Below are 25,984 nucleotides of genomic sequence, written 5' to 3'. Positions count from 1 at the left end.
CACATTGTAGAGGAGAATTAATTTATAGGCAGCCAAGTAATAAAAAACCATATGCTTCCACACCGGCATGCACAATGTGCAGATTATGTTTTTTGTGTCTAGAAAGTCCAGCTGACAATAGCAGGAAAGGTAAAGCAAGTGTTCTCGTTATTAATACAAATACAATAATTATCTCATAATCATCTGATCATCAACACAAACAAAAGTTGCTTAGCCTTTAATTACGTCCGTAAAATCAGGTTTGGCAGGCATTACATTAAACCGAAAATTCTGACATGGATATTGTGCATTTAAATCCATATCATGAAACGTGAGTCTACAGCAATGCAAACGGCTCTGTGAGGCTGTAAAACCAAACAGTGTTGGGAGTAACGCGTTACAAAAGTAACGCAATTACAGTAATGTATTCCTTTTTGCTGTAACGCAGTAATATAACGCATTACTAATTAAATTTCGGTAATATTATACTCGTTACAGTCTCAGTAACGCAAGTTACAACGCATTTTAACGCAACATTTAGTGGTGCATTGTTTTTTTTAAGAATTCACCAACACCGCGACACATTTCTTCACAGTAAAAAAAAAGCCGTATTATTTTCCTGTCGCTGTATTCGATGGTTGAGATGACTGCAGAGACAGATACATTTGCGAGATGGATATTATTTTCAGGAGTTATTACACTGCGTTGAAGTGAGCTGTCTTGTTTCTGTTCCCGTGGTCAGAGCCAGAACCAGAGACGTTACGGACAGCATGTATGTCCCAACAGGTGACGGTACATCAGCGGCTGACAGATATAAACATGTCGGGAATTAATGTTGAGGCTTGCTACACGTAAATATCATTGCATTTTATCAGCCGTAGAGAGTAACTATGCCTGTAGTGGAATGGCTTCGAATGACGACCAAAAACGCTTGTCTTTTACTGTGACCATTTACTGTTGCAGTTTTACAAACAAGAAAGTGAACAACTTGAGCCTTACGGACATGTTGCATCTCAGTAAGCTAGCAAGAGTAGGCTACACAACAGACAACTTCCGTGTAGCTTACTTCAAAATAAAAACACTTCCTGTGACGGTTCGCAGTAAAACTAAATTACTGTTAAATAAGGTTGTGTAGGCTACCTTTTCACAAATCAGCTGTAAATGAAGTACTGTAAATAATGTAAATAGTGAGTTTTAATCACACTATAATTGAACATTTCCTTTAGAGTGTTTTAAACTAAACAACATGAATTTCTTATTCAAGTGCTATAAACAAACATTTTACAACAATGCCGTACTTTTAATCGAGTATTTTCATTTTCTCCTACTTGCCTATTATACATTTTACTTATCTATTTTTTTTACAGCTTTAGTTACTTTGCATATTTATATTAATTATACAAAATATGAATAATCTATGATGTATTAAAGTGGATAAAGAGGAGACTTTATTGATCCGGTGGTGAAATTAACAAGCTAGCTGCCAAATCAAACATCCCCTGTTATTTTGGTGAAAGTAACTCAAAAGTAACGCAAAAGTAGTGTAACGCATTACAATTCAGAGACAGTAATATTGTAATATAACTAATTACTCTCAAATGACAGTAACTAGTAATCTATAATGTATTACATTTTGGAAGTAACTTGCCCAACACTGAAACCAAAGTAGTGCTTTTTGCTAAATGTTAACACATCTTAATTTAGCCTGTTAGCATTCTAACATTTGCATATTAGCACCAAACACAAACTACAGCTGATGGGAACGTCATTAGTTGTGCAGGTATAAACAACGGTATTGGACAAAATAGTTAGTTGATTATGGCGCTAGAGGAAAAGTCAAGGGATCATCAAAGTGACTAAAATTCATCCTTAGGGGCATGTGGATGTTCATATCAGATTTAACGGCAGAACCTCCAATAGTTTTTGAGACATTTCACTCAAAAACACAAATGAGAACATCATGGTGGCTCTAGTGGAAAAGGCAGGGCATCACTTAACTTATTAGAATTCCTTGTCTGCTAACCAAGAATCTCACTAAATATTGTGTCATCCAGCAGATATAAATATATTTGACAAGTTATGCTGACACGCCGACACTGCCATCCCTAGAGCCATGCCGCTGGCGTGAAAAAATAAAAAATTATACACAAATGCTTACTTTCCACAAATCTTTTTACTATTCTCATGAATAAATACCTGTATTTCCTTTCAAAGTGGATGAGTGTTATTCATCTGTCAACATAGTATGGTTCAACAAATCTGATTTGACAGCCATGCTACAGTAAACATCATGAGTAACTATAAAAAACGATATTTTAAAAGAGCAGTTATCATATCTGAGCACCAGCTGAGAAAAGCATTCACTCTCACAGTGGGACGTTAAGGAATTAGCGGATACAATGCAGCCGATTGCTGGTTGGGGAAGGGGAAACAAAATTGGAATAAGTCAGTGGATGAGATGCGTCAAGTGGAACTAAATACTCTTTTAATGTAGCACATGTGAGAGTATCGCTGTAAATTCAACCAAGCTTTGAACCAGCAGGAATCCTAACTACAGAACTGAACCTCTCTTTTACTGTGTAACGGTCCATCAGCTCAGAGTCACAGTCATTTTGCTTTTCCAGTGTGTCCCTTGACACTTATTGCATTTAAGAAAAAAACTACTAAGCAAATAAGACATAAAAAGAAAAGGTGTAATATGGTACATTTATATTTGTAATTCCCTTTTTCTCAACTTATGACATTCTCTGCAATTTTCACCTCCACTCTTCACTTGTTTTTTTTATAAACCATAAACACCTTTGTGCTCTCCTTTACACATACATTTCTCCCTTTCATTCAACACCTTCTTCCTGTATGTAAGTTTATAAATTCTGGTCCACCTCTGATGTTTTTCATGCTCATTAGTGAACCTCTTTTCCCAATTATATACAGTACTGCACTGCAAGGCCATATGCTTCATCCACTATCACCCCTTACTCGCTCTCTTAACCATCTGCAACCCTCAAACCCCATCTTCTACTGCACTATTTCATCTGCTCACTCTCACTTCTGCCTGAACATTGCAGGATAAAGCAAAGATAATTATTCATCATTTACTGAGCCTCCAACTCCCGCCTACTTACGTCAATAGCGTCCCTCTCAAAGATGCGGAGCTGGAGGAAGAGCTCCAGCTTGATCTTCCTTTCTTGGAACAGTTCCTCCATCTGGCCCTGGGCCTCGTCCAGCTGCTGCAGCACGCTCTCGATGTGGGCCATGGAGCTGTTGTGAGGAGTCTTGTTGCTTGAAATGGCCGAGTCTCTGTGGAGAGAGGTCAAATGCAGGGGATTTAAGAGGCGCAGTGTATTTGTGGTCAGAGATGTGGGGCCCAGTTTTTGCGGAGACTTCCCTGAGGAAGTAAAAGAAAACTAAATGTTTTTCTTTTGAATAATTTCCCCTCTCCTTTGCTCAGTTTACTTAGTCTGTTCAGGAAAATCTCTTTGTCCCTTCTCCTAAGCTTAAGTATTTATTTTACTTTCGTCTCACTACAATATGATTGCCTAATGATCACCGAACAAAATGTAAAATCAGGCTTTGGGCTTTGCATTCCTTAGTTTTGGTATTAAGTAAGTTGTTATTTTCAGTGATACAGGAATGGTGTTGTATTGGTGTCACCCTAAACTATTCTGGATACAACTTGAGTGTGTTTGTATGTGTTAATTAACTGCATGGGTGTGGCTTACCCTATAGTGTATATTATATATTAACATATGCAGACATTAGTGTAGCATGTATTAATAATGGTCACCTGAGCTGCTGTATGAGGTCTTCTCCCTCCTTGATGACATTGACAGTAGCCTGTAGGGTGGTCTGCTGCTGCTGGCCGAAACGCTTGATCAGGTCCTGCACTGCTTCCACCGACTCTGCATACACATCATCCAGCAGTTCCTTCTGAAGCTCCTCCAACCACGTCCATAGCTAACAGGGATTGACAGGAAAGGCAAGCCAGTTAAAATGCAGCATCATGTAGTGCACACACCTCCAAAGAGAAGAGAAAAAAGCAGGAAGCACACTAAACAGCCCCTGTTGTGAACTGAGTACACACACTGAAGGGGGTGGGGCAGATACACAGAGCGCTGGGAGTTAAATACAGATGTGGGAATCGATAGACAAGCTGCCAAATGGACAGACAGAAGATGGAGACAGAAATTAAATCCAACGGGTTCTGCTTAAAGCTGGTGTTTTGTGAATGGTCATCTTTGTAACAGATTAGCCATCTGGGTGAATTGGCTCAGTGTACTAAAGCCCTGGCACACCATCCAGGCTGCAGGAGAGAGACCCTGGCACCCACAGTTGTCTAACACCCACACGGCCTACTCAAAAACACGTCTACTTTTGGTATTGTGACCATCATCCACTTAGTAACATACAGTATGTTACATTATACCTGACATTTATATATATGAGTGAGCTGACTGAATGGCTAGTTTTTGCTATCACAAAATATTTTTTATTATAGCCTAGTTTCAGTTTATTTTAGATTAGGCTAAAATAGATTAATTTTCAGTGTTTGGTAGAAGGAGCAATATACACTCTTAGGGACATTTTCTAATAGTGAGTCACAGAAATCTTTTGCCAACTAGACATAGTAGTAGGTTGCTCTCTTTGTTGTCACCAATGTAGATTTATAAAAAAAAAAAAAAACAGAGATAATGCCTTTCGGAGTGGAGCGACTTCATCTGTGTATTTAATGAATATCAGTTCAGATGAATCCCCTATCTTGCAATGTAGTTCATGCTCTGTCTCCGCAGTCAACTGTCTGTTGCCTTTCAACATGCTGGACTGCATCCAAAGGCTCCTACAGAACTAGAAGAGGTGATGGGGAGTTGGAAACATTCAAGTGTGCACACACACACACACACACACACACACACACACACGCACACACACGCGCACACACACGCGCACACACACACACACACACACACACACACACACACACACACAGAGTGACCTGCACCAGTGTGAGCTGACAGATGGGATGAAGAAGATTAGTGCATATGGACACTAAAGACTAGCTTCATTAATAACACCATGCCTCTGACTGTCTCTATGAGTTTGGGTAAACAGGATGTAGTGTTAACACATGCAGAGCACAGTGCTATGTCAGTGTAGAGGTTAATTTTGACAGTCAACGATGTGCAGTGTATGACTTTCATAACACTGTGTGAGGAATTAGGCTACAGTACGGGAGTTGTGCAGTGATTAGCATCCCAGACACACAGCATATGTTTAGTTTGCGTGTTCGTTATTTATTTTTTAAGGAATAAGGTCAAATAATAATAAGGGACATTAGAGGCATCATTGTCATTATCACAGTGAAGGGGAAGGCAGATTGAGGCAGATTGCCTTTAATTTGTGTAAAAACAATTAAAGAAGGAAGGTAAAGCACAGATGTTTGCATGAACTGCAATAACAATTGAACATAGTTAGCAATTGTGGCAAAATTATAATGACAAATGCAAACATTGTGATCAATCCTGCATATGGCATGGCAATTCCTCTATAGGTTGCGAAAAATATGACTAATAAGTCAGTTGTTAATTGTGGATAAAGATATGACAAGTTTTTACTGTCATCCCTACATATAATGAAAAGCTGGAGTGTGATCAATAAATGGATAACCCTCCACCTTCACGGTGTTCCCATAGAGTATCAGTAGCATAAGCTTTAGCTTCGGGCAAAACAATGGAGTCAAATCAATGTGGTAAATAGGGCTCTTTAGGGTTGAGATGAGATAAGGTGAGGAGAGGAGAGGAGAGGAGAGGAGAGGAGAGGAGAGGAGAGGAGATACACACCTCTTTGACGTGTGTGTGGAAGGCAACAGACATGTCCAGGAGGACTTTACGCTGCTCGACACGTCGCACAAAGTCCTGGATGCGATCTTCTAGCTGGTGGGCAGCCTGGTAAATTTCCTCTGGGTCACACTCTCCGGTCTGAGCCAGCTGCTCTGCTGCCTCCAGCAATTTGTCAGCATTGGTATAGGTGTTCTAAAATGTTAACAAGAAGTATATTTATGAGAGTACAGTATCACATACACTTGACTGGTACGCCTAACTGCTCTTTAGTCTCTAAGAGCTTAAATCTTTATAGTTTTGTAGTGGCCTAGGACAATACAACAACATCAAATCTAGATCATTTACTAAGCATGTCGGTCCTCTAAGAAATGACTTTACTTAACATTTGAGGTCAAGTTTACAAAATGGAATGCATTTTTTCTTCATAAAAAGACACATTTATTGCCTAGAGGAAAAAGTATGTCACAAGATGAAGACTTGCTTTTGCGTTAACACTTTGGACCTAGATTAGAACTTACCTGTGCAACCTCCTCAAAGTCTTCGTGTCTCTTCTGCAGAGCCCTGGCTCTGTGTAAAGACTTCCCAACACCAGTGTGTTTACTGAGGAAGGCCTCACCATGGTTTTCTATCCAGTCCAGCACCTTGAAAAACACACACACACACACACACACACGCACACGCGCGCACACACACACACACACACACACACACACACACACACACACACACACACACACACACACACACACACACACAGTTTAAATATGCACAACCATTGTACATTACACTGTGAGAATGCAGTATAAATTTTGAGCAGTAGGGGGTGCAATTGACTGGCATGACAGTATTCAGATCACATTAGCATTACAGTAGTCCTAGATGTCATCTCTCTCTCCCTTGCCCCTCTGTCTCGCTTTCTGCTCATCCCCCTTTCTTTACTTTCCCCCCCCATCTGCAGTCTGTCATGTTTAAATTGCACAAGAGTGGACAATAAGGTTTTGCCTAATAGGAAATCCAGAGCAGTGCAAATTGTCAACATAGCCACTGTAGATGAGATTAGCTATAAATCTTTGCACATAATTACCTTATTATCTATTAAACAGATGGTCATACTTCATCTGTTTCTATGTGGGACAATGAAAGGGATTTTCATGATGCTTTCAAGGTCTCTGTGAGAATATTTAATGGGACAAACACATATGAACATGTGCACAATGCCCTCGACACTTTATGTGACAGTAAATTGCATCACCATGGAAACCACTACCAAGAGACACAGAGAGGGAGGGGGAGGGGGGGCAGAGAGGCAAAGAGTTTATGCCCAAAGGGTAGAACGCAGAAATGACACTACACACCAACTCAGTAGTTTTGATCTAAGAGCTCTGACATCCATACAGTCACACAGAGAGATATAAACTCTCACTCTGAAAACTCAGGAGAAAGTGGAAGAAAGGCTTTGAAGAAGCTGAAGCTGATTAAATTATACATATATTATATATAATATCACACACTCTGCTATCCAGTATGGAATGTTTGAACATTTATTGGATCTTTATAACCATTAAAAATAGTAGGGAAACATCACTTATGTGTTTTGTCTTTTTGCCTAATGTTTGAACAGTTTCTTATTTTTTATTTATTAACTATTGGTACAATATATTGTGTACTGTTGCTAGTAAAAACAAGTCTTATCACAGCAATGTTTAGCTTTACTCAAACAGTAAGGGTTTACAGATTCAATATAATCCAAATGAATTGAGTAAAACTGCCACAAAGTCTTGTGAAAAGCTCAATAAGTTGATTCATTTTAGTAAAAATGTTTGGAAGGATAGGTGTGTATAGGATAGGTATCTGCATTGTTAGTGCTTTACATTACTTAATGGACTAGATATAGACAGCTTTAATGGGCAGGGTACTTAATTGGAACATAGGGTCTCTAGATGAGACAGCACTTTCTCTAGTCTCTACTGTAGTCTTTGCTGTGTACATGTGTGAGTGTGCATGTCTGCCCATGTGTGCACAACAAAACTTGCTGAAGCCAGGAGAGCTGCGCAGGTCTCGTTGTAGTCTCTGTATGTCTGTATGTGTCTCTTACTTGCTGTACATCCTGCTGAAAGACACACAGCTGCAGCCGTTGGTGCAGGCGGACTTTGCGATGTTGCCAGATGTTTTCCAGCTGCCTCTGGTGATGCAGCACCTCATGGATGATGTCTAGAACATGGTGCACAGCCTTGGAGTAGTTAGCTGATGCCATCAATGAATCAGCACTTCCTGGGGTCAAAGGTCGCTGTAGTTTGTCTAAAAGAGACTTCCCATCCTGGCTTACCTGTAAAAGGTGATGTGTAGTTTGACATATTGCAAAAAATCCTCAGGTATCTCACTTGAGAATAATGAAATGCCTCAAGTCTCAGCTGGTTGATTCCTCAATGAGCAGAAATTACAATGGAGAGAACACATTGATTAGGTTAAAATAAATAACTAAATCTATTGGTATACCTAAAAAAATATTTTTTATTTCCCCTCACTAACTGAGGTCAATTATCAATGTGATAAAGGGGTACTAATTATGGAAGTACTTTTCTCATTTCTTTCAAGCTGAACACATTTAAAAATGACTATAACCTCTGTTTTATATATATTGTTCCATGTCATATACATGTACTGTATATCTATGTGGAAACAATTTTTTTCCCCTCTCGACCTACATCTACTTCCATTGTTGGTTTTATGTCATTAGTTAGATTTTAACTAACACAAATAAATGGATCATGGAAAGAGTTTATATTGTAGAGTTTGTATTGTGTTGTACTGACAGCATGTGTTTGAATACATGATTTGGATAACTGTCAGTCCTATTTTAAAGATCTGCGGAGGTGGCATTAATATTTGCATATATAGTACGTTTGTGTTTTGCATGCTCACTTGTGTGCATGTGTGTACTGACCTCAGAGTATGCGGTTGTGATGTGCTCATATAGTCCCTGGTGATGGTGGATTGTGTCTTCCAGATCCTGGAGTTCAGAGGGCAGCTCTCCTTCACCACATGCCTTACACCATGGCTCCACTTTACTCATGTACTGGAGAGAGAACACACAAAACACAAACGTTGTATTTCACAGACATGCATACATATATGTATATATAAATACAATGATATAAAGACTTAACCATTATATCATATACATGTTATTAACAGTCGGTTCTGTCCGAATGCATAATGAGTTGAGATGTGGACAGCCAGTCAAACCACAGGCCAATTAAGTCTTTGAAAGGATTTGACATCTAAATGTTTGCTTTGATTTGTTCTCAAACGTTAGCTGTCTCTAAAGAAACTATTATTGTACAACACACTACAGTACATACTTCTGCATGTTATTTGGTATGTAAAATGCAGTATCCATTGTGTATGCATGACGGGGCTTTTATATCAAAGCAGTAGTAACTTTGTAAAACTACAGCAACTTTGCTAATTGGTTGACATTATAAAATCAACATTATAATGACTTTATTAAAAGGACACAACTGAATTTGTTTCTATAAAACCAAGATAGTGAATAAAATGAAACAGTTTTGATTGTGTAGTGACAACTGACGCCATATTTAATATCTCAAAAATGTGCATACTAACATGTTATTACTAACCCAGTCAATGCTATTAGTATGCATGCGGAGTTCAGACACAGTTTTGCTCCCTACTGAACACTGTCACCTCAAGCCAATAAAAACAGAGAAAAACAATGACTCTGCATTACGATAGCTCTTGATCGGCTGTCAGCCAAACTAGCTCAACATAAAGGTTTTGGCATCCAAACTGTTATGGTTGGAAACAGGAAGGCTGACAAAGATAGAGAACAAGAGAGACTGACGTAAGAGAGAGGGAAAGTTCAACAAAAAAGCAGAGCAGAGAGCACTGTAGAAGGCTTTGATATAGTAATGATTGAAAGGTTATTATTCTGTTTTAGGAAGGTATAATAGAAAAGAGTCTCTGTAGCCTGACTGATGAGAAATATGCTTTCTAGCAACTAAGTGAACCAACAGCAGAGACTATTTTGTCTCAAAAATAACATGAAATACAAGTATCAGTCCTATGCTCAGCATCACAAGAATTAGAGGAAAGCGACTAGGCAAGGTGTGATTCCTGATTCCTGTTTTTGTTTTTTGTTTATTTGTTTGTTTTCTTTCCTTGAGACCGCAGAGGGTGGGGGGTGGGAGAGGGTTGTTGTTCTTGTTCAATTGTGTTTGTCTGTTCTGTATGTTTAGAAATATAAAAAAAAACAATAAAAAATTGATCTTAAAAAAAATAAAATAACATGAAATGCAATAGGTTGTCTGTAATGCTGCTCTGTCCACTAACATTGACAACAAAAAAATCAATAGCTTACAAGGAAGTCTTGAGCATTTAAAGACTTACAGAAAAGAGGCCACTCAGCAAACAACAGAAGGTGTCAACCACTAACTAATGCATTGTTACTGCAACCGTAAGCAAAACAATGTAAAACAGTATTGATCATTTAAATGGTCTTTTGGGTCTATTAGAGATACTACAACTATAGTGCTTGTGAATTGTAGTGGAGCCAAATTATTATGTTACTCTTTAAATCTATCTTTATTTAAGAAAAGTATATAAAACTATCAAAAAGGTGGATACTAAACTATTAAGTCAAGCACAAGTCAGCCTCTAACATTCTGTAATAGATCTAATTATGCTCAATTCCACCTCTTATTTGACAGTATGTGCTGTGTGCATGTATAAACTAGAAAAAACTTTTTTTTTGTTGAGTCAAAACTGATGGCATATGTGCTACATGATTGTATGTGGATATGTAGATGTGTTTTGTGCATATCATTAAATAAAGAATGCACATCTATTGTAACACACAGACATAATTTGTTTGACATCATCAGAACTGTACTTGATTTTCTGTGTGTCTATTGTCGTTGTGTGTCTGTACCTGGTCTGCTTTCTGGTGGAAGCTGGCAGACATCTCCAGCAGGGTGCTGCGTTCGTCCAGCGCTGCAGCGAAGGCCTTCCACTCTTGCTCCAGCTGTCCTGAGATCTGTTGGATCTGCTGGGAGGCGTAGTGGCCTGACTCCAGAAGCCGGTTTCCTACTGACATGATCCGATTGATGTTCACATACACATTCTGTGTTCAAGGCAGAGGTAGAGAAGCAAGATGACATAGATTAAATACATACCAAAATTGGTTTTGCTTCAATAAAAAACTGGATATAATTTGTTTAATTATCCGTGAATACTAATGTGTGCTAACAAAGTTGTTACAAACAAAGTGCAGTGGTTTAAATCTAAAGACACCTGACCTGAGGCAGTACTGACTCATATAAACAATGTGTTTCAGTGTAATGTTACTATTTGGGCATTCTGCCCCAGGTAAATCAACAGGCAGCCAGTTTAATTATTGTTGCGGTCTCATTTTGGGTGCCATGATGCATGAAGCTGAAACCATGTTTTCAAACAGTCAACATTGGCTGTATTTCTACAAAGCAATCAAAGTGTGTTTGTGAAATATAGTAGCCACAATTACATTAACCTACACCGCAAGTTATAGTTGAGAAATAAAAAGTCAATACATGCAATACGTTGTCATAAGCTACCCCATCTACACACCGTGTGGACATTAAAAAGTAATTCACTTGGAAGGCATGCCCCCTGTGAATAATGAAAATAAACCCATTTGCCTCATATCTTTCAGTCTTTTTTAATATATGGGCTCCAAGCTGTCTTGTGTAGATAGGCACGGATCAGCAAACGCTAATTAACAACTGTGTTAACAGCCTGTTATTATTCTATTCAATTACTGCTCCTGGAGCCTATTATGGCTCTTAGTTTGCTTGTTTCAATCACAACGGTGAGGAAAGATGAAGCAAACACTAGCTACAGCCCTCAGACAGAGGCTGGGTGATTCTAAGAACACACATTATGAGTTTTTATAAAAGTTGCACTGGATTGGGGCTTTGCTTTGTTTAAATAAGGCTTTGGGATGATTTCTGATGTGTCTTTTTCTCTCAAAGTTTTGCATGTAAACCAAGCAGAGACATTTTCCAATGTACAAAATCCAGCAAAATCTTGGCACTGTGACACATACAGTAAAAGCACCATATTAAGTCTGATGTTGGCTCAATGATAGAGACAGTGGTGTGCTTCAAAATATGGCTCAAATGAGAAATCAAGGGATTCCATTTCTTCTCAAACACATAGCAGTAGGTAAATCATGATACACAAAATATCAGTGGTGCACAGTAGTACTACTGTAATCCTACTTTACATTTTACAAGATCACAAATTAAATATAACCAGAAAATTATCTCTACGCTACTATAGATCTTATGTGTACTACCATGGGAAATTATGGTGATTTTTGGATAGGATACAAAAGGACCTCAAGGAAAACATCCATCTATAAGCACATATACACATATAGGGGAGGAGGGGATTGGAGCAGAAAGAGAGAACAGAATTCCAGTCACAACCAAAAGCCTAACGGCCTTTTAGCCATCTATAGATCATTATGAATTAGATTAAATAACAGAGGCTGGTCTACTGGAACACACTGGGTGGTAAAACCCTTAATTCCAAACTGATGGACGGAGAGGGGGAGGGCAGAGGTAGGGAGAAGGTATTCCTAACTCAAACCTGATGTGAGAGAGAAAAGAAGAAAAGACAAGACAGAAAGAGAGAAAGAGGAGGGCAATACTTTTGACCCAGAAATCAATTAATCTAGAGAAGGAAAACAAATAAGGCTTTGTGAATGAATTACAGAATAAGATTAACAAATGTCCTCAATAAACTTCACCATTGCTAGATATGTTAATTGATGTTATGTCAACTGACACAAATTGCACCACCGACCCCCATTTGATAAGATTTCATCCCAGGGGCCCCCATCTGATTTTTCAAAATTCACTCTAAAGGCCAAACAGTATAAAAACCAATTACTTCCTGAAGTTATGACCAGCTCACTCAATGCAGCTCATGCATTAGTGTCACTTAGGGCAGGAAGAGTTGAGAAAACATGCTGCTCCTGACATCCACTAGTTGGACTTTTCAGAGTACACCTACTACTCATTAATAAGCTGCATCTGAGGAATGCAAAGAAAGAAAAAAACATATCTGTATAAAACCCTAACCTGTAACATTATCTGCAACACTGATGCAATTGTGTGTCAGCACCACACAAAGTAAACTTTAGGTTTGGAAGTTTGACATAATTCTTTGCCAGATCTGCCTTTTTGTAGTCATTGTCTCCAGTTCTCCTGCTAAACAACAACAAGCCATCCCAACAAACCACAGCTTTGAATTATTATCACTGTTCACTGGTAGACTTCTTATCTTACAACACATAGTTCTACTAAATTATTCCTTATCTCTACAACTATCTTCTGTATACAAATTGCAGGCAAATCATCCCCATGCCTTCAGGAAAATTCCAGTGTTTTCCATTGTTCTTCGAACACAAATAATTTGCGTTGACGCATCACATGTAGTAAAACAAAACAAAACATAGCTGTCTCCAGCAACAGCGCAAGTATGGATTCCTCGCGAGTTCAACAACACGTTGCGAAAAAGGCTTGCACGCGCTCTTCTAAAGTGTGGGAGTATTTTACTCTTAATGCCTTGTGCCGGGCCGGGACCTTGATCAAGCATTTGTGTGTTTTTAATCATTACTTTATTAGCCTAACTGGGTGGGGAGAAAGCTATGCCTCTCCAGCTTCTCCCGTAGGTCTGGGTATATCTCCTGCACTGACTTGAGTGTGAGGTAAACTGTGTTAAAATCGTGTCTCCCCCATCTGTAGCACTGTCTTCGATAATTGCGCAACCAGGCCAAATTGTTTCAGATATCTCATGAGTCCTTTATAACGTCAGTTATAACGACCCACATATTAAAAAATTGTCGGGTTAAAATCGGGCTCGGGCTCGGACACAACGTGCACGGGCTCCGGTAAGGTCGGGCTTGATTTTTTGTGCCTGATCTAGGCTATACTCCCAAACATGTACGATTATCAACAGAGTGACACGGAATGTGTTCCCAGTAGTAGCCCAACGGTACGTTAGTCCGTTGATTTGGTTTACCATCATCATGAGTGACCCAATCGATTACAGACTGTTATATTAGACACTCTGCAACTTGCCTTATGTTGGATTTATTTGATACATCAGATTTCATATGTTGCTAAAATTGCACTTTTTTAATGTAAGATTAAAGGGAGAAGAGCTTAGATGTTAAACAAGAGCTTATTCATTATTTTACCTACTGTTAAAAAAAGCAAATACAGACTACTCTTTTTGCACTTGCTCTGTTTACTTTAAGTTTTTATTTTTGTATTCCTCCTGAAAGTGACTTTATTTTGTTGTTGGATTGATAGCCTACATCTGGCTTCAGGTTGCACTAAAAATTCATTTTACGTGAACAGTGCAGTGTTAAAAAACAAATTTAATAAATAGAGATTTGAACCTTATTGAAATTTATTTTGTGTAAATTGTTTATAATTGAGCAATGGGAAAATAATCGCTAGATTAATCGTTTAAAAAATAATCGTTTGGGACTGCCCTAGTTAAATATGCATCTCTATTTTGTCACCTGGTGATCCGGTCTTTTTAAGATTTTATTAATGGGTACATATGCAAAATGTAACAAGGTTGGTGAGAGGCGGAGCCTCTGCCTTAGGCGGGTGACTGTTCTGTCCGATACTTCCAATGAAGTCCCTCATTAGTATAAAGACAGATATACAGTATTTAAAGTATTCCAAACATATCACACATAGTTACAGACAGACGGAGATGCAATTCAACAATGGAGGGTCCTGTAGGAGCAGACAGTGCTGATGAGGAATACATGACAATGGATGCTGATAAATGGTCGGAACATGACGACACTTATGAAAACGGAGATACGCTCGATCTTGATTTAAGAGGAAATAAGGATTCAAGCGGACTTGAATCAGGCCCTGATTCAATAGGACAGAAAAAAGAAGAGTTGAAATTAAGGAAAGTTGTAACTAACAGACTACCGCAAAACAACCAAAACCCGACCACTGCACAGCCACCCATCAGTCTACCTGAAAGATACATCACTATCCGACGACCTTCAATAAATGCAAACAGAGGACAAGGAACACCCCAATTAGGTAAGGTACAAATTTGAATTAAAAAGATTCAAATTAAAATTTAATTTTAATTTTAATTTTAAAAGAAAATGCAGACAAACGAAACACTATCATACTGGTATATTACAGTATAATAACATTATATTATCTTCTGATTAGTTTTCCTCAGGCGTACTATACTGTGTCTGATGTTGCTGTGTATTCTGTTACTGGGAGGGCTGCTTGGTCTGGGCTTCTACTGTGAGTCCAAACTTCCTTTTATGAAATCACAACCTTAAAGATGCAGCATATGTTTCTCCAGAATTAAAAAAAGATGAAAAAAGTGTACTACATACATGTTACACTGTATTAATGTATAGCACTGATTAAGCCCGCCTAGGTTAATATTTGAAAATAAGGAGTTTTTTTTTTTTAAGTTTTAAGTTGTACTCTGCTGGGGGTCGTACCTGAATTAGTTGTACAAAAGGGACTTCTTTTAAAATGACCAAAACATTTACATATTCTCTTTTAACAGATCAGAGATGTTGTGAGATACAGATGGAAAGGGTCAACACTCTACTTGAGCAATACCATATGTTGAAAAATGAAAAAGGTGAGTGGTCATTGAACATATGACTCATGTTAACAGCTAGAAATTCAGAATGATTACTTTTAACAAACTGTGCAAAAAAATGATTTGTGAAATTTGTTATAAATACCATTTTCTCTCAACTGTTCATCTTTACAGACAACCTGACAAAGCTCTCCAGATCACTATACCACGTTTCCAGCACAGGCAACTTTGATTGTATAACTGGTCATGACCTGTTCATACTAAATTATGACGTGCTTGAGGTGAGGAATAGATTAGCTGATCTGTCTGTATGTATGTGTGTCCATGTGTGCACACATATACATACAGTATTAAAAAGTTGGGGGTATAAATTGGCACAATCTTAATTAACAACTTTATTTGCCTTTACAGCAGCAAATGAAAAAGGGATCGTTCCATCTGGGTAACAAGATCTTGGAAGGTGGAAACTGCAGCATCCCATTCTCATGGAATTGCACAAGCACTGTAACTCTCCCTAAGGGCAAAAATAACACATCTACAATGTAAAGGGACAACCACTTGTTCAGATCATATCATATCCATAACCATGTAATACTTTGTTTATTATTCTTTATTGATATCATTATATGTTCTTAGATTATGTTTTGGGATTATTGTGTGCTATTTTTTGTACAGGTGTGATATTTTATGTTTAGTCCTGCTTTTTAACAATTCGTCCAAATTGTCCATATACAGGGCAGTGTAAAAAAAGTTCACCAATACATTTGTTTGTTAGTGTAAAAGAATGTTTTCCTTTTTTTATTTTTTGCAAAGCCAAGAAAATCTACTTTTCTCTCTTCACCCAAAAATATGACCGGTTCACTCGCACAATTGCGACACAGTGGTCACATCACAAAATGTCTCACCAGGTGTAAAATGGCAGTGGTATAAAACTCATATATCTTTAACTGTTAATAGGGTTGAGAAACTCCTTCATTCCCAAAGTGCATTTTTTAAGTGCCTCCCATAGGGGGCATAACAGTAACATAACTCCATCTATCGTATTGTGCATGACATATTATCACTTACATAATTGCAAACAGTCACCACTAGCATTTGGTTTTAATTGTCAATTTAAAGTTGATGAAGCTCATTTGAATTTCCATGCTAAAAGCAATGAAAACAATGCAACACTGTGAAGGCAACACATCTTTTAAAACCAGCAATGCCAATAATTAGTGGAAACTGGCACACATATGTTCAGGTAATTGTGTTGTATCATCTTGTTTTTTTCTTCCATACATTTTCACATTTACTGGGAACACAGAAACAAAAGGACACACACACTCTGACACTATGTATTTCCATTCAGCCAGCAACAGGAAGGGGAAACGCTGCTTCCTGTGGAAGAATGGGTGGAGAGGCCGGTGGTCACTCTGAGTGTACCCGCCTGTGTACTGTATGTGTGTATGTTTCTAGTGTATTGCAAATATATGTGTGACTGTATAATGCAGTACCATCTGTCATTTCTACTACTCTTGTCTCAGTGTTTTTTTATCCATCTCAACCTGACTCAAGTGTTGACACAATTGGCTTTGTGTGGTCAGCTAAGCTGCCTCTGGGACCTGATGTTGACACCACTCGTTGCACTCGGTTCCTAACATCCCTTCTCCCCCTTGGCTACACTTTTGTCACACCAACAATAGTTACTGTATCACAGGAAAAGTGAAATATCAGTGATTTGACACATTTTTCGGTCGATTGTTTTTGTCGCGATTAGAGGTAATAGTCTGAACATGTTTTTTTGTGTTCTTAGTTGTAACGTGTATTGCTGAACAAGCCCATCCTGTACATCCTTGATAGATATCAACTAAAGCTTGGTTTAAATAAGTAGTTAGCTCTGCCAGACAGGGATAATACTGTATAGCATTGTGATGCAATGTGACAGTCACTGATGAATTGTGATAAGGAATTAGGGAAGCGTATGGTTTGTAGTAGGCGGAAGACAAACACAAACAGGAAGGGTCAGGTATTGATGATGTATGTTTTTAGTGAGCAAGACCATGAGGGGTTAAAGGTTTTGATAAGAACTAGCAGCGCAGAGCACTGTAAGACTGCAGAGTCGAGACAGCATAATGTCGTCAGCTGCACGCATTAGTCGGCAGCAGAGCTCCACAAACTACAGTAAGGAAAGGGAGGGCAGGGAGGGCTGCGGAGCAGAGCAGCAGAGGGCAGCACATAGCCATGGGAGGGGCAGGGAGGTAATATGGGTCAATTATGGGAACAGCACTGTGACAAGACATGACAGAGGGGGCAGAATTGAGGCGGCGTGGAAAACAGCTGAATAATATGAGGGAGACAGTGGCAGGACAGAAAGTATCAGTCTACAGCGAGTCATAGCCCAAAGGGAGAGGATGGTTCGGGACAAAAGAGGAGGTGCATGATTGTGTGTGTGTGTGTGTGTGTGTGTGTCTGTGTGTGTGTGTTTGGTGGTTGTACAGGAGTGGGAGGCATTTGCTTGTTACTGTGAATGACAGTAATGATGATAGTTAGTGACTGCATCGCCTGTGTCTCAGTGTGTTTCTGTGCATGTGTGTGTGCACGACAGAGACAAAGACAATGTCTTACCATGCAGTTCATAGCAAAGTGGTTGTGCTGGGTCTGCAGCTCTACAGCATGCTGGTGGTTCCCTCCGATCTCCGTGTAACTGGTGAGAAAAAGCCCTTTGTTGTGCATGATCCAGTCGAACATCTACGCACAAAGAGGGGGAGAAAATGCCGTTAGTGTTACAGAATGCACTACAAATGAAAAGGGTCTTTCCAGCTCGTGTTTACTCGCAGCAACAGCAGTGAGAATAAGAGAGGGCCTGTTGTTTGGTGTTTGTAATTGACCAATGCCTTTCATCACTGCACTGAGTTCGAGAAGGTAGTCATCTTAAAGCTCCTCTGTAATAAGTAAGAACAAAAGAACAAGCTCTGTGTGTTTGCGTGTAGTGTCAGCTGCACTTTACCCTACATTTATGTGGCAGTATGTTCCTCTCTCTACATGTTTGGTGTATGGAAAAGGTGTGTTTAATTACAGCTCTAACACTTTCCATAGCCAGCCTCTGCATTTGCCTCCAGCTCTGCACAGTTACATTTCCCCGCTCCAGACACACAACATCACCCTCTCTGAAACACTGACCACATGCAGGCACACACTTTCATTTCCTCTCTGTTTCCATGCACACAAACGCACAGCTCAGATAATATTTGACCAAGATATAAAGTATGGCTTGAGTGCACAAAAAAACATAAAACATAAAAACATAATATCTTACATTACCAAAAAAGCTTGTTTTAAGATAAACAGGTAGTCAAAAACATAAGAATTTATATGATCAGAATATTGTACATTAACCTCCTGTCAATAGTAGTCGGTATAGTACTTTCAGTACACTAATGCACCTCATCTGCAATACTGTATACATTCATAGCCTCACTATCCTGGGATCCAAAGAGATGAAAGTTGATCTGAGGACTTAAATCTCTGGATTACTGTAATGTTTTCAAATACCCGGCTAAGACTGACATGCATGATTAGCTCCTGTGCGGTCATATCAAGAAATAAACTGCGCATTGGCGCATATCAACATTAAAGCACCAAAGGTCAAGAACATAAGGACACAGCGAGGAACCAATTAAAATGGTTGCCAACCACAATGCTAATAGCATGGAGAATAGAATAGAATGGAATAGAATACTCTGACCTTCTCTGCGTCCTGTTCGAACAGACGCAACTGGAAGCACTGGTCCAGCTTCAGTTTCCTCATGTGCCACAGCTGCTGCAGATTCTGGCGTGTCCCATGCAGCTTATCCAACAAACCTGTCACTTTAGTAACTAGGTTGTGTGCGTCCGCATGTGCATGGAAGCCGTGATGATGGTCGTTGGAATCTCCACTAGCTCCGCCACTGCGGTTACCGTACCCGCTTTCACTGCTACTTCCACCTCCTGCAGTTTGTAACTGTAGCCTTTGTAGCAGCCTTCGTCCCTGCGCATCCAGCTCCTCCACCGATGCCTTAGTGGCCCTTTTCTTCAGCCCTGCATGTTCTTCCATGAGCCGCCGAGACCCCTCCAGGTCCCGCGAGAGATCACGCTGGGACAAGGTTTCCTGGAGCTCCTCAAGGCGTGCCAGTGCCCGCGCTGCATCGCTGGCAAAGGTCTCAAACGACAGCCGCACCTGGAATGAAAGTTAACAGTACCACTACATTTCAACTAATTAAGTATTGGTTAATTATATAAGACTTTCTGATAAAGTTCTGCTAAGAGGAACAGAGCTGTTTTCTTAACCTCAAACAGCCTTAATTCAAAGGCTGGTGTCTTTCTGTGTGACTTTTAAGAGCAGAAGAAAAGAACAAAAAAAGAAAGTTCCCAAACCTCAATCCAGTCGTCATGGTTGTACTCTAAGCTGCCCTCAAAGTCAGCTGTCAGCTGGGATGGGTCCACAATCTTGGATAAACCCTCTAAGGAGACCATCACCGTCTGGTGTGTGGGTGGGTGTATGTGGGACAAATGAAGTTGAAAGTGACAATACAGAGACAGAAGCGAGGAGAGAAGGGTGGATGCAGGCAAAGAAAAGAAGTGAACAAGACAAAGGGAGGATAAGAGGGAGACAAAGATAGAAAGACCACCACAATTTAATCCTCATCACAGTCATCATCATCATCTCAATATTCCAAACTGATCAAATGTTAACTTGTCATCATATTTCCTACTGTTAAACCTAGATTAGGAGAAGAATGTGCAAAGTTGGTGGCTCTACATGTCTACTGTTTAGATGGGTGGGGTGTCCCCCCCAAAAAAAAAAACATTCCAGACATTTTAAGCAGCTTTCATGTTATCGTTAATAAGATGAAAATACACAGACTTAAACTCTAAGGAAATAAAAAACAGACATTGCTGAGGTTCAGTTAAGCAAGGGAAACAATGAAAATGCAAAATAAACGGTCAGATTTGGGTTTGGACTCTGTATGAGTGCTCTCCAATATAGAGAGCTGAAGTCTTCTACTTCTGGTCCATGGGACCTATCTTTCGAAAAAATAGGAACGGGAGTGAAAGGGGAGAGGCAAATTAGCCATGGATTACAAATATGATGTTCGTCAATTTAAAAGATAATTTTTCAACCGAAGAAAGTCTCAGTTTATTGTTAAACTGTTGAAGTATAAGACTGTGAAAATACGTAATTAGAAAGACTACCCACTTCAATGTTGCATGGATGACGTCTTGCTGAAGCTACGATGTCTGTGTGTATCGTACCGGGGACGTAACGTTACTCAAATGAGCAGCGGATCTTGCCTGTTCTTTTGCTTATCTGCTGAAAACACTGGATAAAACACATCAGGTAAGATAACGTTACATGTGTTGTGGAACAAAGCCAAGCTAGCTAGCTAGCAAGCAAGTTGAGCATCATGCTAGGTGACGTAAATTGTGTGAGACAAGAGATGCAGTTCACTGACCGGTTTCACACAAAACTAAGTGGTCATATGACAAACCTACGGCTAACTGAGACTTTCTTCGGTTTGAAAAATTATCTTTTAAATTGACGAACATCATATTTGTAATCCATGGCTCAATTCAAACGGGATCAAAAAATAATTTGCCTCTCCCCGTTCACTACCGTTCATATTTTTTCCGAATCAAGGTCCCATGAGGTCCACCGGAAGGGGCGTGACTTCGGCTCTCTATTGATGCCATAATAACTGGAGAGTTTCTTAGCTTCTTTTAAACTGCAAGAACACTTAGACACACTATACGTATAGTAACCTAGTTTGAGGTGTGAACCTACACACGTTGGCAGCAGGGAGCTGTGCAATTAAAACATCATGAATGCATTTCTTGATAATGACCAGCTCAACAGTACTTGATAAGGAAGAGTCATCTTGATCACTTCCCCCATCTATAACTTTGCAGACTAAGACTCAAACTGGGGACCTCTTGGCAATCATTGTGGCTACTCAAATACAGTACATGTTTGACATAAAAAAAAAAAAACAAGTTGGCTTGTCCAAACCCAACTCACTACTGTTGGGATGCAATGCTTCGCCATGTCCTATATATCCTGTTACCATAGTAACTGGGTCAGGACTAAATATACCACCACCACATGCCCACACGGGACAGAACAGTGCCACTGTCACAGAGCAGCAATCCAATTAGAGCTGATAAATTAAGACTAATGGCTATGCTAAACTAACTGGAAAAGCAATAAGTTACAACAAAATTGTTAATCTTAATCATATATACAGTTAAATACTATATTGATGTAATGAGCACTACCAATACCTCCATCTCTTGTAGAAAACAATAATCATGAACCTGCATACTCAAAAGAGACTATAATACTAATGGTTTCATATACAACATCTACAACAACAAAACATGTTAAAATAATAAGGTTTGTGTCTTAGAAGTAGTTCACCAACCTCAAATTCAAACTTGGAGCTGCCGAAGTTGGTCCTCTGCTTCTGCCAGAAGTTGTCTGGCTTGATGATGAGGGCGACGTGGATACAAGACGGGAAGGACTCCTGGAGGATCTTCAGCAGAGGCTTGATGCTGTCCCACTTAGAACCACGCATGTCCACAATGACTGTGAAGCCATGTCTGGCCACCTCCTCACTGCAGAAAAAAAACACAGAAATAAAGAGGTCAGATCCTGGGATAAAAAGCAAATGAACACATGAGAAAAACATTGCTTCTAAATGATTTTATTATGCTAACTTGAAGCCAGGACAGCTTAGGGAAACAAGTCACAACAAAATGATCAGATGTGATTGATTTGCAACTGAGCAAACCTGAATGAGCTGAAAGAAACAATGTCAAACTATTGAGTCACACCATTGCCCATGTAGCAGAAATAAAGACACTATAAAGCCACAAAACAAAAATGACTCATTGTAAAAAATCTAACTGCTAAAATACCCAAAAGATTTAAAGTCAAAAGATCTCATGCAAATCTCCAGAGCATCTGGGGGAGGAAAAAAAAATAGTTAAAACATTCAAGTGTTTAAATTTCCACTGCTGCTTACCAGGAGTCCTGCTGCTGTATAAGTCCATAAAAGGTTGTTTCTCAGTGTTAAAGGCTTTAATCTGAATGTGTCTAGCTAGGAGACAGAAACAGACGCAGGCCCTCCTGCTCTAACTCACTCTGACCTCACTCTCTGAAAACAGATCAGCGGCCAAATGGATAGAGAAAAACAGCGTGGAGGAGGGAGGAGGAGAGAGAGAGAGAGAGAGAGAGAGAGAGAGAGAGAGAGAGAGAGAGAGAGACTTGCGAGAGACAATGTCACAAAAAAAGGTTAAAGACGGAAGAAATATTTAGACAGGAGAAAAAGAAATCAAGCTGGAAGGAATAAAGAATACATTTGTAACATGAAACTGTTTTATCCAGCTTAGTCTGCAATATAAACTGAACACCAACTAATGTAACACAAAAGTAGAAGGCAAAAGCACAGTAAGTTCCTGGACTTTGATACAGAATTGCAAACTATCATAATACAAACATTTGCATCATACTGACTACTGCTGACTGAAATATTCGCAGACCTTGACTATTTTTCATTTTGCCTTGCACATCCCAGAAAGTGAAGGAGCCCAGAAGAAACCTGGACCCATTTTTTGCAATAACTGATCTGGACCACCTCTTGCCTCAAGACAAATCTAGCACTCGACCTGTAAAGCACTAGAAAGCGCAGTGCAGGGATCAGAAGCAGCAGAACAGAAGAGTGCAAGCTTCCCTCCAAGCTCATCACAACTGACTCCAAACAGAACAGCCTGGAGCTAAGTGTTAAATGCGAAGGAAAGGTGCTTCTAGACTTAAACATCAGAATGCACAGAACTACAGAGCACCATGGAGTACAACCCTGCAAGAACATCCTGTGGCTACATGCTTCCTGCAAACAGGGAAACCGGGAAGAAAAGACAACATATTTTTATGACATAAAGAGAAAAATAAGCAGCAATCTAAATGGCACTTTGTCTAATTACATGTAGACCTGACCCACTCTAACTTAGAGGAGAGTTACTAAAAGGAACGAGTGCTAACCTACAAAAAGGTGAAATAGCTTTTTATAGAGAGTTAGGATGAAATGAGAGGGGGGGGGGAGTTGAATCTTCTCAGAGAATCACAAATAAAATCATCCCAGCTCTTTGTAGCCTAAGGTCATGCTTCAGCGTTTTAAATCAAAGCAAGGTGGGAAAGTCTGACACAAAAGCTGTGTGTGTGTGTGTGTGTGTGTGTGTGTGTGTGTGTGTGTGTGTGTGTGTGTGTGTGACTGTATAAGAGGCCAAGAGGAGGAGTCTGTTTCAAATCAACCCTGGATCACGATTAGGGTCTATAAGTCAGTGCATATGAGTGTGTATGTTCACAGTTTGAAAAAGTATGAATCCTCCACTGAAACCCTGTGTACGTGTGGTTGAGGGTGCATTTTCCCTACCTGGGAATAGTAGCCAGGTAGGCAATGAGCCTGCGCAGGTCTTCGGATCGTATTCTGTCATGGTTGCTCCGCGCTGGAAAGGTGAGAACGGGACCTCCACGTCTGTCTCTGCCCCCTTTGGATAGAAATCAAACAACAAAAAAGTAATTAAATAACCGCTACTTTCCATGTAGATGGATGCAGCAGAGCTAACCCAAGCAGAAGGTGAGAGAAGAGTGGTGTCAATAACATTTTTTCTTTAATTCGTTAAAGTTCTTTGTTCGCAACTTGTCCTGGATTTTCCCCTGCTTTTTACACATTTTTAAGACATTTATTTTACCTTTAACTGCTTGGTCTGATGCTACTGTGTTTACGTAGGACTACATAACTTCAGAACACCATCCCAAAAAGATGTAAAGCGAGTGCAGTAGTTCTCTGAGATGACAGCAGCTAATTTGTATGGGTACCATCTGTGAATAAGTCATGACTATACTGAGTCACACTGAAGAGTCAGGGGTCAAATTAGTCGCACGATGACAAGACTAGTAATAGCCTTTCAGTCAGGCTGCAGTAACAAGCAACACCGACTATTATGAACAGAGAAAAACACTCTCTCAAACTCACTCACAATTATGGCAATGTCCATGCAGTTAACACTAATGGGGTAAAGGTCAGGTTAACACCATGACAAGTCAGAAGCAGTTCAGAGAAATAAGTGGGTGCACTTAATTAATCTAAGAAGTCGAAATCGCATAAAGAGAAGCTAGAATTTTCATACCCAGGCTGCTGTGTTATGCCATTTAAGGGGACATGCAGTATGTGTTCCCATTTTTAAACTATCATTCTTTCAAGCACAAGAGCCACAAAGGTGTGTATGTGTTTTGTTCCTATTCTGACCAAGAGTATGATTTTGGAACTATTTGTACTTACTGTAAATTAACAACTAAAGATGTTTTTCTTGCTGAAACAAAGGTGTCGACACTGAAATCGCTGCTTTTGTCTAAATTATCTTGATAACTTCACATCTCTTCCTGCATTTGTCTCTTCTGATAAATATGAGCGTGCAAACATAACAAGAACCATGCAAGGTCTCTATAGCAATATAGGTATACAATAGCTACAATGACTCCTCTTCATTGAAAAAAAAGAGTGAATTGCAGTTTTTATGAGTATAGTATAATCTGACCTGAGAGAAAGGCAACCTTCTCCTTGAGGATGGGAAGCACATCAATGGCCTTCATATCCTCATTGCGATGAAACCCTGAAACACAGAAAAACAGAGAGGTCAGCAAGGAAGGAGGCTCCCAACTTAAATCAAAGCACTAAGAAATGGAAACAGCCAGTTGATCAGCAGAGTGACAACAGTTACACCAACCTTAATCTTTGTTTTTTTGTTTTTTTACACCAATGTGGCCAGCAGCATGTGATATATTTAGTATGCGCTGGTCAGTGAGTTGGTCAGTGTTTGATGCTTTAAGTTTAACTGACCCAGCCAACGGCTTGTTTTAATCCAGATGACCTCAATCAAGCCTCTGAAACATATCATTGTCTACAGCCAATAAGGGAACAAACACACACACACACACACACACACACACACACACACACACACAAACTGACTTTTATCTCTTTAGTGTGTTTAGTAGAGCAGTCAGACAACGGATTTAGATGGTCCCCTGAACGGAATAATGTAGGGATGTACCATATAGTCGAATATCATGCCACATGTTCTTAATTTCCAAGTTGTAAGGTATATGATGATGCCTTTTTTCTGTTAAAATGCAGTGTATTCTTATTTGGTTAACATTACATATTCTTTATCACTGCAACAATGAATAACTTTGTGATTGCCAAATTATAAAACAAACCGAACAAAAATAGTATTCAGGACAATTTCATTATAACAATGCACAATGAAAGCTATAATGCCTCAGTTAGTAAAAAATACAGCCATCAGCCATGATATTGACAGCTTTGACCACTGAATTGTCTCTATGCAGATGCAATCAGCTTGTGATGTCATCAGCTATTGTTTGAGCTGTGAGTCATCTCTCTCACATTTAC

At 39.4% G+C, this 25,984-nt stretch overlaps 1 protein-coding gene and 1 long non-coding RNA gene across 8 annotated transcripts in view; one reads left to right on the top strand and one right to left on the bottom strand.

Moving 5' to 3' along the window:
- The window catches only part of triob (trio Rho guanine nucleotide exchange factor b), a 113,836-nt gene that overhangs the window by 45,395 nt on the left and 42,457 nt on the right, over positions 1–25,984 (bottom strand). For 6 of the 7 annotated variants that reach the window (XM_036005964.1, XM_031298633.2, XM_031298632.2 and 3 more), the window contains 13 exons: positions 25,107–25,181; positions 23,942–24,056; positions 21,932–22,124; positions 19,887–19,991; positions 19,219–19,689; positions 18,099–18,221; positions 10,768–10,959; positions 8,761–8,892; positions 7,912–8,142; positions 6,335–6,457; positions 5,817–6,008; positions 3,767–3,936; positions 3,105–3,279 (listed from right to left, as the gene is read on the bottom strand). In XM_036005964.1, the coding sequence (XP_035861857.1) occupies positions 3,105–3,279; positions 3,767–3,936; positions 5,817–6,008; positions 6,335–6,457; positions 7,912–8,142; positions 8,761–8,892; positions 10,768–10,959; positions 18,099–18,221; positions 19,219–19,689; positions 19,887–19,991; positions 21,932–22,124; positions 23,942–24,056; positions 25,107–25,181 (2,297 nt within the window). Of the gene's footprint in view, positions 1–3,104; positions 3,280–3,766; positions 3,937–5,816; positions 6,009–6,334; positions 6,458–7,911; positions 8,143–8,760; positions 8,893–10,767; positions 10,960–18,098; positions 18,222–19,218; positions 19,690–19,886; positions 19,992–21,931; positions 22,125–22,534; positions 22,691–23,941; positions 24,057–25,106; positions 25,182–25,984 lie in introns of those variants that run through there. The other variant, XM_031298631.2, reaches the window with a different exon arrangement.
- On the top strand, positions 15,494–16,049 carry LOC116049199. The gene is made up of 3 exons (XR_004104831.1): positions 15,494–15,530; positions 15,666–15,772; positions 15,903–16,049. It is a non-coding gene; the product is annotated as an uncharacterized LOC116049199 (long non-coding RNA).

The sequence above is a fragment of the Sander lucioperca genome, chromosome 10 (genome assembly GCF_008315115.2).
Source record: "Sander lucioperca isolate FBNREF2018 chromosome 10, SLUC_FBN_1.2, whole genome shotgun sequence".
NCBI classification, from domain to species: Eukaryota; Metazoa; Chordata; class Actinopteri; order Perciformes; family Percidae; genus Sander; species Sander lucioperca.
This window is presented reverse-complemented; position numbering and strand designations above follow the sequence as displayed.